Source organism: Colias croceus, chromosome 8 (assembly GCF_905220415.1).
Source record: "Colias croceus chromosome 8, ilColCroc2.1".
NCBI classification, from domain to species: domain Eukaryota; kingdom Metazoa; phylum Arthropoda; class Insecta; order Lepidoptera; family Pieridae; genus Colias; species Colias croceus.
In genome coordinates, this window is record NC_059544.1 from 4,568,410 (window position 1) to 4,586,808 (window position 18,399).

The window sequence follows — 18,399 nt, forward strand, 5'->3', positions numbered from 1 at the left end:
AATTAATAAACATATTTTATACAGAAAACACATTTTATTAAAAAAACTCACATAGGACAAGGGATTTTTTATACGTTTACATTTTCGAAGGTTTTAAAGTGAACAAATTGACCTTTCACAACGTTAGTGATTATACAGATAAATAAGAGTAAAGTTCTGTGAGATCGCGTGAGTTAGCAGCGAGGATGCCACTTAGTATCAGTTATAATAAAAATCTACTGTCACTGAGGGACGTGACTTGGGTGTTAGAGTGAATAATCCATAGTTTTTACAGAAATACCCATCAAGTACCTACAATGCGTCAAAAGGCAATATGAAAGATATGGAGACTAAGAAAAAACTACTCTATATTTTTATAAAAACTGATTTGGCTTTTTATCAAGAATATAGGAATCGGTTTGTTAATTACAGTGATGTAAACGTAGTTAATTTCACAGTGACAAACTGTGGTGAACATACATATTTCAATGGCTAATCAATACGAACCTCATCGTTTTTAAATTAAATTTGATATAGTTGACTAGCTTTCAAAGGCAACTTTTTATTGGAAAATTACGAATGTTCAAAAATATCAAAACGATATAGTGTTTTTAACATGTCTGTTGCCCGCATTCGCTGAATAAAGAGCATGCTAAAAGCAACATCTATATAATTTTATGAAAGGCCATTACATAGTCCGAGCAATGAATTATTTCGGCACATTTAGTGCGTCTAGGTCAGTCACGATTTACAATTTGAACTAGGCGTAACCCCTGAATTATTAACTGTACTATCTCGCAAATGTTCATGAGCAAATGGCCCGAATCACGTCATGTTGGTAATTCTAATAATAGCCGATGATACGATGTCACAAATTACGTTCATAATTTAATTATACCAGTGTCCCTCGCTGGCTTCCAAGGACTTAATGTTAATTATTCAGTTCAATGATATCCTTCCTACGTTTCCACGTTGAAGTCTTGTTCGACTAGTCAGCTCGCTACGAGGCTACAAGATATTACAGTTTCGATCACCGACCGATTGTGAACATTAATTGATTGGCCGTGTACCTATTGGGAAACAATATCCAGCCAATGCTCTGAATTCAAATGAAAATTTCTACAAAAATGGAAGATTATATGAAGCTATTAAATTGTATCAAATCGATTTGGACGATACAATGCCGTTGATATTTAATTAAGCATTTAATAATGGATTAAATTATATTAATTAATCAATACAGCTCTTTAAAACAGTACGGTTGTAAATTGACATTCGACCAAACATTACATTAAACGAGAAGAATATATCGATGAATATGAAAGAAAATGGAATTGAAAAAGTTGTACATCGAGATAATCTTTTATGACGATGAATTTTGTAACCAATAAATCCGTAAGGTTTGGAGCAAAATAATTTCACAAAAGATTTGTTTGATATAAAGAAAAATCGTACATTTATCCACCATTTGGACACTTTGGGCTTATGGACTTCGATAATATGAGTAATTTATTGGCCACAATTCAACCTCGAAAACAGATTTATAATTTCACAAACAGAATTATGGAGATGAGTTCAATTAAAGATTTTACATTCTTCTACCGCAAAGATAAAATAAGGTCGCCATTGTGTTATATAATTAGTACCTACTTAGCTCGTGTTTGAACTCGCGTATTGTTCAGATAATAGTAGGTATTAACATTGGGTTTTAAATACGATTCGCAGTATTATTATGAATTATCTATAAATATAAAAAAGTTACAATAACACTCTGCTATCACACAGTGAATACAAATCATAAAAGTTGATGTGTAGCTTCCTAAAGCTGCATTAAAAAGTAGAAATTAAAATACTTCCATGTGAGAAAAAGACAAGTGGCCGTGCTAAAACGATCCAAATATTCCAATTTAAGTGTAATTTGACCGCAGTCTTGTTCACATCCGCACGGATTCACAAAAGTATTTGATGAAAAGTGTTACCATTCGCACCCTATCTGCTATCTGCTACTATCTAGTAAATCGTTAAACACTATTTTTTATTCTATTCCTCTTCGGATCGGGTCGAACAATTTTTCCTCTTTGTCCTCGACGAATAATTGAATTCCGTTCGGTATAAGTACGTTTTGTGGTAAGCCGTAACTCTTTACTTCTTCGTTGAATCCTTAGTCGCCGTCGCTAACATTTACATAAAAAGTTAAGTAACAGTCTTTTAAAATTTCTACCAACAGGGTGAGAAATTTCCCCTTCCTTTGTATAGTGGAGTGCTTCAGAATTTAAACTATAAATTAACGAACTTAACCACTCTACATTACCGTTCTGAAACGCAGTTTATGAAGCTTTTACACGGTACATGTGTGACAATTTTGGGCACAACATCTAAAATGTTCTAAGATGTAAAAGTACTATTCAGGAGTATTTATAATAATTGTCACAATACTGATAATAATTAATTACTGCAAAAATATCACAATAACATCAAATTACCTGGAAGAGATAGCTCATAAGGTCGCCCATTGTGCAATTTATGTGTATTCTTTTTTATGTAATGTCTGTAATTTGGTGTGTACAATAAAGTTCTCATTCATTCATTCAAATTCAAACCTATGTATAATATCCGAATGTTAATATAACACACTGATCCTGTAAAAATTGGTGAATATCACATAACTTGAAATATTGCTCTACACATAGTTTTTTTACACAAACTTACAATTTGAGGGGAATATTCTGTATTTAGACAATTTACTAATATTCTATAGATGTTTATAAATAAACGATGTTATTACTCGAGCGAATATTCCAAAATAAACAAACCGACATAATAAAGGCAAACCATGCGGTATATTCAGAGCTCCTGAAATTTCCACTTTATTAAATCACAGTATGCAGTCGTGAGCAGATAAATATTCGCTTTTAACTCCAGCTTCCCGGTGTGTACGGAAGTGGACCTTGATATTCTAACCGTATGGACAAATACGTGTGCTGGGTGTAATATGAAATTACTTCGCGTCTAATAGTACCACCTATTTGCGTTTAAAATTGAACTCATTTAAAATGGAACTTATTATAACTTATAACTGAATTTCATTCCAACTCTACAGTAAAATTCGCTGAATCAGAGTTGAATTGATGTTAAGAATCGTTTGATATCTTCAAACTTCATCAGCCTGTCTAATTACTTGAGATACCAAAATAGTCTGGCTTATTTTTATCCTAAAATTTACTCAGTAACGCATTAACCGCATAATCCAGTTTTAGACAATCTATCTTAGATATTCTGGTTGCCTTCATAGACAAGACCAATTTATAGATTAAATAAAGGCATTAATTGGACTTGAAGCTTCCGATCACAATGAATTATTATTCAATCCTGAAGATCTAAGAGAGAATTAACATTTGTGGACGGTTGTGTTTTTGCTATACGATAAACTAAATCGAGAAATCTTTGTATTTAAAGTGACACAGAGCAGTAAATCACAGTCGAATCGCAATCTCAATCTAGAATCGTTCCCTTCCAATAGGGTTTCTAACCAGTACATGGATTTCCTTAAATATATTGAGATATGTGAGTTTTTCATAAATACAAAGAGAACATTTTTATTTTTAGAACACACTGACACGGTTTTCGTTACCTAAAAATCTGCATATAATGCATAAACAAAGCTAAACAAAGGAAAGTTCCGAATTATGTACCTCCTACGTGACCTGAAGCGTAATTTTGTAATACATACATATTCATTTTATTTTAGGACATTTATATTTATAATGTCAATCTTTCTCGTCTTTTGTATATTGTAAAACTGAATTAAATGAAATTTTTTAGGTGTATCTATATAGTTATTTTTATGTATCTCAAGTATCTTAGATTTGAAACACGTAAAAAACTTTCGATTCCGTGAAAGGCAGTATTGAAAATCGTAAACTTTTCTCCGCTTTTGGATATGAAGTTAAAATATTGATGCGGAATTGATGGCTTGGTTCGCCAAATGCCAATCCAATTATATTAGTACCTAATCTATAATGTATTTTAATATTACATTTCATTTTATAATTGATTATATTAAGATACAAATAATTATTTCATTACAGATTAGTTTTTACTAGCTTACCGCCCGCGACTTCGCCCGCTTTGTCTAAAACCTAATAAATTATATACTACCTTCCTCTTTAATCACTCTATCTATTAAAAAAAACCGCATTAAAATCTGTTGCGTAGTTTTAAAGATTTAAGCATACAATGGACATAGGGACAGAGAAAGCGACTTTGTTTTATACTATACATATTGTAGTGATATAGCGTGTTTCAAAACATATCGCCGACGTAAAGTTGGTAAAAACAGTGCTACACATTATCAAATAGTTACTACAGTACTAGATGTCGCTCTACTTTCAAAACATTTCGGATCTTTATAAGATACAATTGCTTAATACGTGTTTGGGATGTTTGTTCATGTTAATCGGTTATTGTACGGTTAATACATTGAAATATTTGATACATATAATGTAAACTTGTATATATAATGGCACATCTACATAAATATCGTCTATAGAAAAGACTCTACTAGCTTACCGCCCGCGGCCTCGCCCGCTTTGTCTAAAACCTAATAAATTATATATCTACTAAAACCTTCCTCTTGATTCATTCTATCTACTAAAAAAACCGCATCAAAATCTGTTGTAAAGATTTAAGCATACAAAGGGACATAGGGACAGAGAAAGTAACTTTGTTTTATACTATCTAGTGATGAAGTATCTCCTCTACGGTGATGAATTCATACAAAGTTTAAACACAGATAACATAATACTAGGTTTAAAGTAGTTCGAGTGTGACTAATTTTGCGTAAAAGAATAAAAGAACCTAAAAACCCTATTAAAATGACCTAAATAAGTAAGTGCTATTGCGCATTTAATGATAGCCTGCAGCTATTTTCTTTGTAAACGAACACATACTTGAATATAAAGCTCTTAACACGTTAAACGCTTTAAGAAAAATCGAGTATTTCCATTCAGGCCACAAGGCTCATCGGTGAGCCTAATCATACCGGACCGTTCGAGCCATGGTGGTCACCCGTGAGCCGCGTGACAGGTCCAACGTAAACGCTTCCCACAAGCCACAGACTGCAGCTATGAAACAAAACGCGTATGGAAGTGAGCCGTGAGGCCCAGTAGTCGGTACGGACTGCGTGGTTTTCAAATCCGATGGAAACTTACTAGTTTTATCCGGGTTTTTGTTAGAATGCTAGGGTTTTTGTTAACGATATGGTAGAAAACTTGTAGAAAATATTATTTAGATTTAATTAAGACAATAAAACATATAATAATAATCAAATATTTATTGAAATAATGAAAATACGACACTCTTATTCTAAATTTACGACGAAAAAAAATTATTTGTGGTTCTTGTTAAAACAAGGCAAACAATTCCTTTCTAACTGCGTTAGCTCCTCTTGAGTTAGTTCAAAATCATCAAAATCATCCATTTTTGAAGAAAAAAGCGTAACCGATCCTCACTACTCGACGTAGCGCACGGAAGTGTCGCGCGTGAGCGTGCGGCGCCGTGGGCCGTGCGGTGACCCCGCGGCCCCCCGCCAACGGAAAATACAAAATCCTTTGCATGAGGCCACGGGACTCACCCGTGAGCCTTTTACAATATCTTAAAAACTAGACGGTAAAAGTCGCTAGTTTTGATTTATCATACGAATTACTTAATTTTATGAACATTGGGATTAAAATTTTAAGTTGATGAAAATTACCGATTATCTGATTACGGCTTGGCTCGAATGGAAAAGTAAGCTGGGCTCACCGGTGGGTCGTAAAGCGTGCAACGTGTTAAACAAAATTAAATTTTTAGCTAGCTGTAAGCAAATTATTTCCCCTGAGTATATTAAATGTGATGAAAGTTACTACATTTGAAATTCACAAGTGACAGTAGATTAAGGCTTATAACGTGAATATTACACAAGTGATAACTGCGTTAAAAACAACCGACTTCAAACTTGCACTTGCAACATTTACAAATACATACAAAAATGCTCATAAAATAAAAACTACTGGGCCTATCCGAATAAAATTTTTATGGGACCAATTCGACACCATACCGCATCGAACAAATCACATCATAGAATCACGTAAATCGGTTCAGAAACCTCGGAGTAATCGGTGTACATACATAAAAAAAATAAACATACCGGCCGAATTGATAACCTCCTCCTTTTTTTTGAAGTTGTAAAAATGTACGCTTCATATTTGTCATTATATTCTTTAGTTTAAATTATTTGGCTTCTATGTTTCATGGAACTTCAAGGAATTTAAACGTTATTTGTTGGTTTTTATGTTATAAAATCAAAAGTAATCTAAATTTTCCCTTCCGAATTTAATCATTAACATCCAGTATACGGTTTTATGTTTTCATTCCACCAAATCTACTTTTATTGAAATTAAGACTTCATTAAAATAATGAAAGGCATATTTTTTTATCAGCTATAGAAAATGCGACAAACTTCATAAAGTTTCAAAGAAGGCTTTAGAAATTGCGATTGAAACATTCCCTTCTTGATATTCAAGAAAACTTTTGACATAAAACTTATTGATTAATAGATTTCTGTTTTAATTAAATTATTAAGTTTGTACAGTCCTTATGTTTAATGGTTTAATCATTCGGGTCTATGAGTGCGACTAAATAATTTATTACCGATTATGATAGTTCGTATTTTTGTATTCAAGTCAAATTTTGATTACTACTACCATATTGAAATGGTGGTTTTGTCTATACCTGGATATGTTTTAATATTAGGGTTTAGAATAGTCACATACCTACCTAGTTCATATAGACTACGAGTATCAGTTTCAGACTATTTCCTAGTACACGATTTCCACACTATGTTTGGTTTCAGAGTAAGAGCCAGCGCGCACGAGCAACTTTGTCTCCGCAACTATTTTGTCTCTCCCATCAATTGTATGGGGAGTTGTGTCGCTACGTGCGCGCACTTTCATACTAGCCCATGGGTGGGAGAGACAAAATAGTTGCGGAGACAAAATAGTTGCGGAGACAAAATAGTTGCGGAGACAAAGTTGCTCGTGCGCGCTACCTCTAATGCAGCTTTAATGAGGTAAAACAAATTGAAAACTCGTATATGAGCAGTTAATATTTCGAAATGCCTCAGTAATTCTTGACTATAACTGTGGGTGGCTTTTCTTGGCAGCGAATTCATTTGGCTGCTAAAGTAAATACTGCCTTATTAAGGATCGTGCCAATCACGTAATAAGTTAGATCTGGCGCGCATTTTAAACATTGTATAACAATGAAATTGTATTATTATTCACGTCATTTACTGAAGATTAATATGTAATTAAAAATAAAACGTTTCTTTCGGAAACTAAACGTATTTATCAAATAGAATTACATGGTTATTTTGTTATTTTTCCTCTTATATCTCACTGTTCACTTTATTATCACGTACAGAGATATTTTCCAACTGATACTGTCCCGTTCATAGATATATTTGTAAATTGTGATTTCCTTTTTTATCTATTTCTTACGTCAGATTTCATTCATTTATATATTATTGTTGATTTCTTTTAGAGTATGTTTGAAGCAAGCCTGTGAAACTTTTTTTATCGAAGATTTTTACAGTATGCTGGATGCTGAAATGAAACTGCATTTAATATGATCTACGACAGATCAAATAGGCCAAGGATATGGACTCTATTTATTGTATTATCTGTGGTGTAGACATATAATATGTATTACTTCAAGAAATGACTGGATGAGATCCTTATTCAGTCCACTTCAAACTCTAAAATACACCCATACCTAACTTTTATCGATATATCTATACTCTTCAAACTAACAAATTGGTTTGGCCACCTGGCTCCACCACATAGCTGAATCGATCTATGACTTTTTTTCAATCTGTTTCATTTAAAAATCAAACCACGTGAGCTATCTGCAAAGTTTCATAAAAAACATTTTTAAACTAACAAATATATGTAGAATGTTTACCTTTCTTTATTGATAGATATAATTGTTACACACATAATATTAAACTGCTACCTTTTTTTTTTTCTTTATAGTGGGGAAATCTTCCAAAGATACCCACGGCCCCCGGGGAAGGAGCAGTGGGTTATGTCGGATTCTTACCGACTAAAACCCATCTGTGTTCCGTCGAGCCGCTTTAATGAGGGGGCCGCGGGTATTTGTTAGAATACCTAAACTACTACCTAGAAAACACCTACATGTAACAAAAATTTTCATCATTATCCTATCATCCCTTACTAGAATTCAAAATATCTAGCTGTAAATTTATGTACATACAAGCTATTAAACCGTTGTTTACTACTAAACAATCGATTATATCACCACAAGGGCTGAGTGAACCTAAATTTACCTCCAAAATATCCCATATTCATCATATTACAAAGAGGGATTTCGTAAGCTCTTTGCTCAAGACATTGATGAACATGGTAAAGTGAGTGTGCAAAATGCTGCTTTATTTATTCACTGCAGGCATATGGGAGTGACGTGTGTTTTATGAAATTTCAAGCTAAGTGGAGCTCGTTACGTTTAACTATATTCATAACTTAAGGCAACACTGATGGTGATGCGAACGTGCTATCATTAGAAAGTATATATTATATATCATGTTACTCAGCGTCCTCTATTTTGGCTTTTAAGGTTTTGGATGATAAATAATTAAGTAAAGATGCTCGTCCTCATTTAAACCATCAAAATAATGTCAAAATGAGAAAACAATGCGATATATCTACATTATATTTGATTCAATTAAACTACAATCCAGTATCTACAAAATTGTAAATAAAGAATAGTTCAATCAAAAGGTAACAATATAAAGAATGAAGTGTTCAATCTCCACGGAGAGATATCGTTTCGAACTTTCCTATCGAGGTTATCGAACGTATCACAATAATATAAGAGGTTTCAGTCTGTAATAGGGTGAATTCTGAAAACTGCCGCGTCAATCGCAATAATAGAATTTTATACAAACACAACCCGGTATAGGTTATTAAATTATGCACGAAATTTAAATAATTTGGGCCCTTGCAGGTTTTAAGGGTTATTAATCATTGTGACAGGTATTACTTCGCACCTTGAGCTTAATTGCGTCAGTTACCCGATACTTATTCAAAATAAACAAGAAACCGACTTGCTTAATGGAGACCATCTATCATTGGATCAGTATTCAGCAAAAATATCAATAATTTTCCAAATGATGGATGTGCTTTCATTTAAAGATGGGATTTAATGTTCTCCGTGGTTATTTATATAGTCGCAGTTGAGCCGTGCGATTCGTTCTTAATATAAAACGACATCTGTATTTAAATTTGAATGTAAATTGAAGTACATGTACACTTTTTAATATAGTTTTCATACATCTGCATCTGCACTGCATATTTAGATTTATAAAACTAATAAGTGGTTTGTTATTTAAGTGTCGTGTACTTACATTATTCAAAGAAAGAAATAATTTAAAGTGTAATTTCAGAGAGTCAGCAAATCCGTATTTAGATAATATTTAAAGAAATAAGTAGATATCTACGTAAGTGATTACATTTATCAAAGAAAATATTTACAGGATAACTTTGTATTGTATGAACGTATCTAAAGTATACGCCTGTTTCAACTCTTCAAAAGCTTTCGACTTTTACGGGCATCAATTTTTAAGCTCACTCGGTCGTCTTAGCAGCAAAGAATATGATTTGAATCCCTCCTTGAAAATTTTATCTTTCTTGATATGAATATATAAGTATGACGTTTGAATGGATTGAAACTGTGGGTAAAATATTTCTGAATTCATATTTTTGTTGCTGGCAATATTGGCAGCCTTACACTAAAAGAAATATGTACTGATCTTTTACGACGTATCTTGTATACTGTTCATATTATTTTACAAACTATATTTTGTTGAAATAAATTAGAAGTACAAATATTTATTTCAATTTATACTTTACTATGTCCTTTCTCGGGTATCAAAATATCTCCATTCCAAATTTCATGCAAATTGGTTCAGTAGTTTAGGCGTGATTTAGTAACAGACAGACAGACAGAGTTACTTTCGCATTTATAATATTAGTATGGATTTAACTAACTCTTATTTGATAATATTGATTCTTTGCTATGCTGTTTTCTTTCACATTACATTTTTTTTGTTGAACCACAATTAAATTCCTGAAGACAATTTACGACTTCCCAGTTAAGACATCTCTGAAAAAACTATGAAAGGAATTTTGAAACTCGGAAGTCGGACAATATTAACTGTCAATATTACATTCTCCACTCTTTATATTCCTGTTTTTTTTATATCTCAGAATTGTGATAAAATAACTCGGGCCCCGGAACCACAGACACAATAGAAATCTATTGTGTCTGGGACCGATCGGGCCGCTTGGGGCTCAATGGGTTAATAAGTAATTACATATATAAAAACAACATTGATAACTGAAGTTAACAAATATTACGATTTACGGTTGTAAGCCCGCACTCCTGAAACAAATAGTGACACAACAATCAAACTGTGTAAATAATGTAAACACTACAGAAGATCCGCGCATGCATGAAGTAGGTATACAGGCTTACTCAATTTCGTGCACGGTAACCACAGCCATTTGTTCGTTCCGGTCCCGAAACAAGTTTAAACAAATTTCAACGTTCCGACCGCCCTGTTTAACATTCTTTGTATAATCAATTTCCGAAGCAACAAATGGAAAATAGTTGAAGGATTAATTGGTTGTTTCATTGGGGCAATGGGCAGAGGAAATTATCTTGTTACGGTTGGTAACTATATCTTATACTACTTTGTTGATTTACAAGGTTATGTTGGAATTATAAGACTTTGTTACTGACAACATAATTTTGATATAAAAGAATATCTTCAAATATATTATGTAAGTTTCAAAAGAGATAAACCTAGGCACGAAACCCTTAATAGTCCGTCTGCGAATTCCCATTTTTCCATAAAATGGCGTTTATATGGACATTTAGGCCACATGTCGGCACTTTGCGGGGCCAATATGTAATTATGGACTTGCGATGTTTGTAAAACCCATTTATTGTAACTTTTCTGAATAACGATAATATATTAGGTAATCTTAACACTAGTATTATAACATAGTAGCATAATTTAATTTTAGCTACTTAGGTATTTATTCCCCGAAAGAGGCTCTGGGATTTACTTTAATTAAAAGAATTGAGCAAATAATTATCGGATATTTTTTTATCATGGTCAAAAATTTAATAAAGCAATATTAATTTATATAAAATATAGGTGTTTATAAATAAATTATTCATTAATTTCTAATAAAATGTGTAATTTAGCATCTGAAATTACTGACATGTCAGATATTTTACAGATTAGAGATGTGGATACATCTCTGAATTATACGATAATTAAAAACAATATTGAGTCAGTTTTCTGAATTCGTTTCATTGGCAGATATAAAAATTAAAATTTTAACATCAACTATCGGGCTTTCACGTGAGTATTTTAGGTATCTTCTCAATTTATATGATATCCCGCTGCTCCACGCATAGCTTCCGCTTCATTATTTTTTATATATTATTTAATTCCGTTTTCCCCCTTATCCTACTCTGGTAGGCAACAACCATAACCTTTGTTATGGTCTATGGGCGACGCAACCTGCTTACCACCAGGCAGTGCGTCCGCTCGTTTGCCTTCCCATAGCATAAAAAAAAAAAAATTCTATCTCCTTTGGATACGATTGCGGTTGGTGACAAATTTCGGCAGCACGTAAGAATATTACGTGATATTTTCGTTAACAAGCAATAAACTCACAAATTTCACAAAATTCCAGTCAATGGAATGTGATGTGAATATAAATTAAAAGCGTTTAAAGTTACGCTTAACTTTTACGAATTCCCGTCGGACGGCTTTCAACAAACTTCACCAATCATTCGATTTTTTTTTCACATATTCCTATAATGAGCCAATTACATTGTAATATTATTTTTCATTTAAATTTCGCTCTTCATTTCAATGACAGCTTGAATAAAGCTATCATTTGAATTATGAAGTTCTTTACTAGAGTGAAAACTATTCTGTTTTTATCTTACTTACCTATAAAAATGTTAATACTTCTCCAAATCTATTTTACTGGGATATTTTTGCTTTTTAAAGCGTTAAAAAATTAACCATTAAATTTATGTGCAAAGTTTTAAACTTTTAGATATTATTTTCACCAAAACAACGTTTGTATACTACATTTCAATTAACACATTTATTTTATCCTCAACATCAATAAAACTCTGTGAAAATTTTGTAAATAAGCTTTTCAGACGAAGTTTTGAACCAAATTAGAAAGTTACAAATTAAACTAAATATAACTATCATGTTGAGTTTAATGTATAATATGTTCAATATGAAATAATAAGCTGAGTTTAATTTATAAGAGCTATACGTTTTATGAGCTTATTATTTTTGACTTTACTAATTATAGCTACACTTCGGGTTTTTTGCAGACATGATTATAATTAAGCTAAATAAACACAAGTCTCTTGTTGGGTCGTAAATGTTAAATAATATAATAAACGAATTCATTAATTAAAAGAAAATGAACCTTAATATAAAAATGATAAAATCAAGGCATATCTATGAACATTTTTTCTTTGTAATTGGATGAATTGATACACAAAAGAATGTATCAACGTACCAGTTTGACCTTTTCATTAATTTCCTTTCATCGATATACCTTACCTCGTCCTAACCTTACCAATTTGCGATAATAAAACGATTTTTGTGGCCGAAGGAATCCATGGAAAGTGGAAAATGAAGTGCCATCATACTCACGCTCTCTTTCGTTTATTGTATAGCTTTTTGGCCTATGGGCAAAGATTCACCTCAAACAAAACATAATATGATATGTAAAACTACTGACATTTTAAAAAAATATCGTAAAATTATTTAATTTTACCAAACGTTATTTTCATATTTCTTTATTTAACTTACTAGCTTTATGTATTCTTTATACTGTGCCTACAGTCCAAAAATCTCGGTTTATGTAAATAAATGAATATTTGACACGGTCCTTACGCGGTATTAAAATAACATTTCCAATTTAATTTCGCGTTTGCATCTGTACGGAGGAAATTAAATTTTCGTACAGTAGAAGCTCATTGCACGTCAGACGTTTAACATGGGAGGCATATACTACAAGTTTAATATTACAGTCCTTGCAATTCTATTCCTTCATTTCTAAGAGTTATTCGATCAGAAACAAATAATATACAAGACGTTAATAATGTTCAATACACAAGAGGCTTAGCAAGATGAAAACTTCTGCAATGGATATGTATTATCTGCTAGTTGATTTATATGTGTGTTCCATGGGATTTAGAAAGTACTTTGTTTGTTTGCAGTTTTATCCACGAGTCCCGATGATGGAGAGCCCTATCTTCATGTAATGGCAAGATCGTCGGTGTACAATGTTGGTGTTAAAAGGGCAATATACTGCAAGGGACGGAATCTTCCAGAGGTATTTTAATACTAGAATTATGTCACAGTATATCCCGTAACATTTCTGACAACGATGCGTTCAGCTTAACGTTTCAGAATGTTTAGTTCATGTTTTATGGACTGACAAGATTATAGAGAAATAATATTTATTTGAATATCATATCTTCTTGTAATTGTATCGATGAATTTAATCAAAATTTGATTGCAGCAACTCAATAAAATTGATTTGTCTAGTTTGAAGAATAGACCCTAGAATTCAGTAAAAATATTGATACTTTGATTTTAAGGCATACAATAGTTATCAAATTAATTACTCTAATCAACATATCCTTCACAGATGATCGACTGGATCTCTCCAAAAGACACAGTAGTAGAAGGTCGGTCATCAAAGAACACACGGGTATATGTTGAGAGATCTAAAAACGACACACTAGCGAGTAGCCTTGTGGCTCTCATCATACAAGATGCCATGATCGAAGATAGTGGCAACTGGACTTGCAGAGCAGGCTCTTTGAATGAATCTATTGAAATTACTGTTGGTGGTATGTATTTCTGATTAAATATTATAATTTTTCGCATATCCTGAAAAATTACATAATAATGCTTGTATTTAGTAACTGGTTTTTTGTTAGCCAGTAAGATTCTTGTAATTTTATACATAAATACACTCGAACGATAAAGTGTCGGAAAGACAGTGTCGAAAACAAACCCGTGCCTAGTTCAGTTGTGTTTGAAAAAATAGTAAAACAAACTAAGCATAAATCTAGAAGATCCTACATTAAACTTGTAGGATACAACAGACAATGCAAGCATAGTCCTTATAAATAAAAGAAACTTAAGCCACACTGTAATTGTACTGTATATAATATATATAATAATATATATAATATATATAATAATAATTTATTTAATCTATGTGCAATGTAAAATAAACTAAAATCCTTACCTTTCTAAAAGGCACTAATAAAATTACTTTGCTGAATTATGCCCTAATTCAAAATTGTTTCATCCCTTCCCTCGTAATATACAAATTGTAACAAAGTTACTCATTAAATCATTCCTTTACGTCGTAGATTATTTCTAGGAAGAACTAATTAATATTCCAGAACTTTCTTCGAGTATTTAAGTCATAATACAAATTATTTATAAATAAATAAAACAAGTGGTCGCTTCTACTCTCTAATTAGACTCTTCGAAGTAAAAGTTTATTATTTGTATCTACGATGCACGTTAGTATTTAAGTTCTGACGTCCTTATCATAATTAGTTAAATGTTATCTCAAAGCTATCGATTAAAATAGCTCTACCAAATTTGATAAAAAACTCTAGTTCTGGAAAGCTCACATAAATGGATAAACTAAAATAATTGAAAACTTGTACATTGCTATACATTAAAATTTCAAATTCTAATACAAACTTTAAAATCGTATATGTTACTTATTATTCCTTTTTTATAGTTAAAGCTGTAATCTCAAACAAATACGAGACAATCGAAGGGGAAGAAGGAAAATCTGTGAAATTAGATTGTGTTGCGAAAGGTTACCCCGCTCCCATCATCCAGTGGTATCTTGAGAATGATCCAATTTCCAGTAAGTAAATTTATCTTGTATTTTCGCAATGTTTTCTTAGATAAATAGAAAAGGTATGTCCACAATAATAATGACCAACTAGCTTACCGCCCGCGGCTTCGCCCCCTTACTCTAAAACGATTTGAGATTTAAACTATCCTATCTCTCAAGTTGGATCGAACTGCACATGGTGTACGAATTTTATTATGATCGGTTAAGTGGTTTGGGAATCCATTGAGGACAAACATTGTGACACGAGATTTATACCTACATATACATGATGAATACGATACATTTTATTATTTTTCACGTAAAAGGAGTCGTGTCTGCAGTTTTATCATACCTACGATAAAATTATTTTAATGTAAGAGTTGAGTAACAGTACATAAGCAGTTTCAGAGTGCATAAAAATCGAGTTCAAATCAAGTATATTTAGTAATTGTGGTTGTGAAAAAAAGATATTTTTATTTATTTATTTATTTATAGATATAGTACCTTAATTATTCTACTTAATACTTGCAATTGAAATTGGTTATCATATTTTACACAATGAAATCATCTATTGAATAATCTTTCTCTAAAACGATTTGAGATTTAAACTATCCTAACTCTCAAGTTGGATTGAACTGCACATGGTGTACGAATTTTATTATGATCGGTTAAGTGGTTTAGGAGTCCATTGCGGACAAACATTGTGACACGAGATTTATAATAATATGTATCAAAGCAACATATTTTTTGTATAAAACTCGAAGTAACAAAGGTAGTCCTGAGTTCTACCAATTAAATAAAATAATGAAGTTATTAATTAAAATCTCTTCCAGATGATCACAAGAAATACATACTTAAAATGAAAGGCGATAATTATCAGCTTGAAATCAAGAGCTTAACCCACAGAGACACCAACGAGTACGTCTGCAGGGTAACACAGAAAGCATTGTCTCATTTCTCTGACAGGAGAGTGCAATTAATTGTTAACCGTAAGTATTGGATTCTTTATAAACCTTAAGTTTCTCGCGGTTCGAATATCCTCAGCTATTTCTCTTTATGTCGACTGCTAGATTAGAATTCCGATAAATGGCTATGTTTTTCTGAACTGGATTACGGGGACTAGTGGATTGATAGACTTATTATTCAACTTCTTAAGGCAAGTTTTACATCCGAAACATGAAATAGTAATTGTATTGCTTGAAAATGATGTAAGATTAATTAAGATAGATTATACGATGGATCAAAGGGTCTTAGATTACTAAACTCGACATCTCTACAGTTAAGCTAGAAAATGTGAGTCAGTTTAAGCAATGAAAAATTCAACATCCTACCAAAAAAATCAGGCCAAGTAAGCCCGGCCCACCTTTAATCTAAGTTGTGTAGAATTTCCTGAACATTCACAATAATGATACGTTTATATTTTTAGATAAGCCTTTTCTAGTGGACGAAAACAATGAAGTGTCCTACTCGAAATACAAGACAGAAGAGGTTTACGCTATTATGAACGAAACGTGAGTAACAATGTCATAATGAAAAGCTTAATTGGGCTTCACATTGTTTTAAAAGAAATTTCCTCATAAAGTTGTTGTCCTGAGTAAAGATTAATTGAGTAAACTGTTTTACAATCTTTAGAAGATCAGCGTCGAGTAAATTTGGAAGATAATTTCCAAAAATTTTTAACAACTCAGGATCATCTTAACGTACCTAATAGAGTTGTATTTTTTCTAATCTTTAATATAATATTAGTTAATTCATGAAACTTATTTTATATTTAACCTATGGGATAAAACTGAATAAACTTGGTTTAATTTCTCGGTGGAGCTTAAGAATAGCAAAGTCTTGAGCAGTCGCTGTTAGCTAATTACGAGCTTGTCTAAAAATAAGATCGACTATTGAATTACTTTCACAGTTCTCCCATTTCACTTAGAGATGAAGCTTTTACGCATGAAAATAGTTATTTAAAATAAATTATATATATTCCAACAGTAAGAATATTACGTGCACGGTTATTGCCAACCCACCACCTACATTCCGCTGGTACAGACGGCAAAACGGCTATGATGAAGAATTGCAGGATACTGAAACGGTAATTGCTTTAAATTTCTGTCTCTATTTAAGTGCTTGTATTGGTTATAGAGGTACATCGATAACTCCGTTGTCACTACCTAATAGATAGTAGTAATTAAATTTTTTATTACTTACGTCAAGTGGTCATGGACATGACATTAAAATATAATGATAAAAGCTGCTAGGCTCTACTCAGGTTGAACATTAAATGTTCGAAAACACACAAATATATATCGTTATCCGCAACTAAGCAGGGACAAGTGCAACAAATCATAACAATATTTTTACCAGTTCTTGAATAATTAATCAGTTGTATAACTTTCGAGGATTTTCATTGACATTTTTCCTTATTTTTAAATAGCGAATCGTCTTATAAACTAACATAATTATTTTCCAAGGTCTTGACACCAGAAGACGGCAATAGCTCTGTGTTCGTACTGAGGACGTTCGACGAGAGTGCGCTGGGAGAATACAAGTGTTCGGCCAATAACAGCAAGGGACACGTCTCTATCATCTACCACGTGTCTCTCGGGAATAAGCCGAACCCGCCTGATTTTGTAAGTTTTTTTGACGTGACAACGTCTTATAATTCGATAGAACCGGCTGCACGCTGAAAAAACATGACTCATGCGGCGTTACCTCGCTCTGAGGCGTTCCATGTGGCTTGAAGCACAATCGGCCGTAGTCACGTTCAACTATCGTCAGTAAACCGACACCCTATATTACTTGCTCTGTGACCGACACTACACGCAACCAATTTTTTTTTTGTCGAATACCAATGTGTAGGTACCTTAAATTTTTAGCGTGTAGAAAAACGTGAATTGGCTTTGAGTAATTACAAATCGTTTGGAATACAATGAATGTCGATAATGTTCTAACATAACACACATAATTTGAATTTAAATAATATATTGTATATAATAAATACTATGGTTTTGATGAGACCACCACTCGAAATTACAATCTTTTTGAAAAAAAATAGCTTTATAAAGCTTTAAGCTTTAACCTACATTTAGCTTATGGCAATAATAATAAGAAGAATGTGTTTTTATCTTCCAGATACAATTAGCTGGTACATCGACAAGTGAGCTAACGTTCAACATAACTTGCTCCACTTGTAACATGGCGACGGCTGAAGAGGATATGTCGGAAGACCCCACCAATCTTACTGTGCTTGGTAAATTTGTCAATTCTATTGATTCTATGTACCAATAATCATAGCAGAAAAAGACATATAACGTTGCTACGTTATATGCTACAACTGCTCTTAAACTAAAGAAAATGGGAAATGCTCTTAATTCTATAATAG

General features: G+C 32.5%; 1 protein-coding gene across 1 annotated transcript in view; it reads left to right on the top strand.

Moving 5' to 3' along the window:
• The window catches only part of LOC123693759 (hemicentin-2-like), an 85,264-nt gene that overhangs the window by 64,054 nt on the left and 2,811 nt on the right, over nt 1-18,399 (top strand). The window contains exons 2-9 of the mRNA XM_045638965.1: nt 13,369-13,484; nt 13,803-14,007; nt 14,922-15,053; nt 15,857-16,012; nt 16,450-16,534; nt 17,010-17,109; nt 17,489-17,647; nt 18,150-18,267. Coding sequence (XP_045494921.1) covers nt 13,369-13,484; nt 13,803-14,007; nt 14,922-15,053; nt 15,857-16,012; nt 16,450-16,534; nt 17,010-17,109; nt 17,489-17,647; nt 18,150-18,267 — 1,071 coding nt within the window. The remainder of the gene's footprint in view (nt 1-13,368; nt 13,485-13,802; nt 14,008-14,921; nt 15,054-15,856; nt 16,013-16,449; nt 16,535-17,009; nt 17,110-17,488; nt 17,648-18,149; nt 18,268-18,399) is intronic.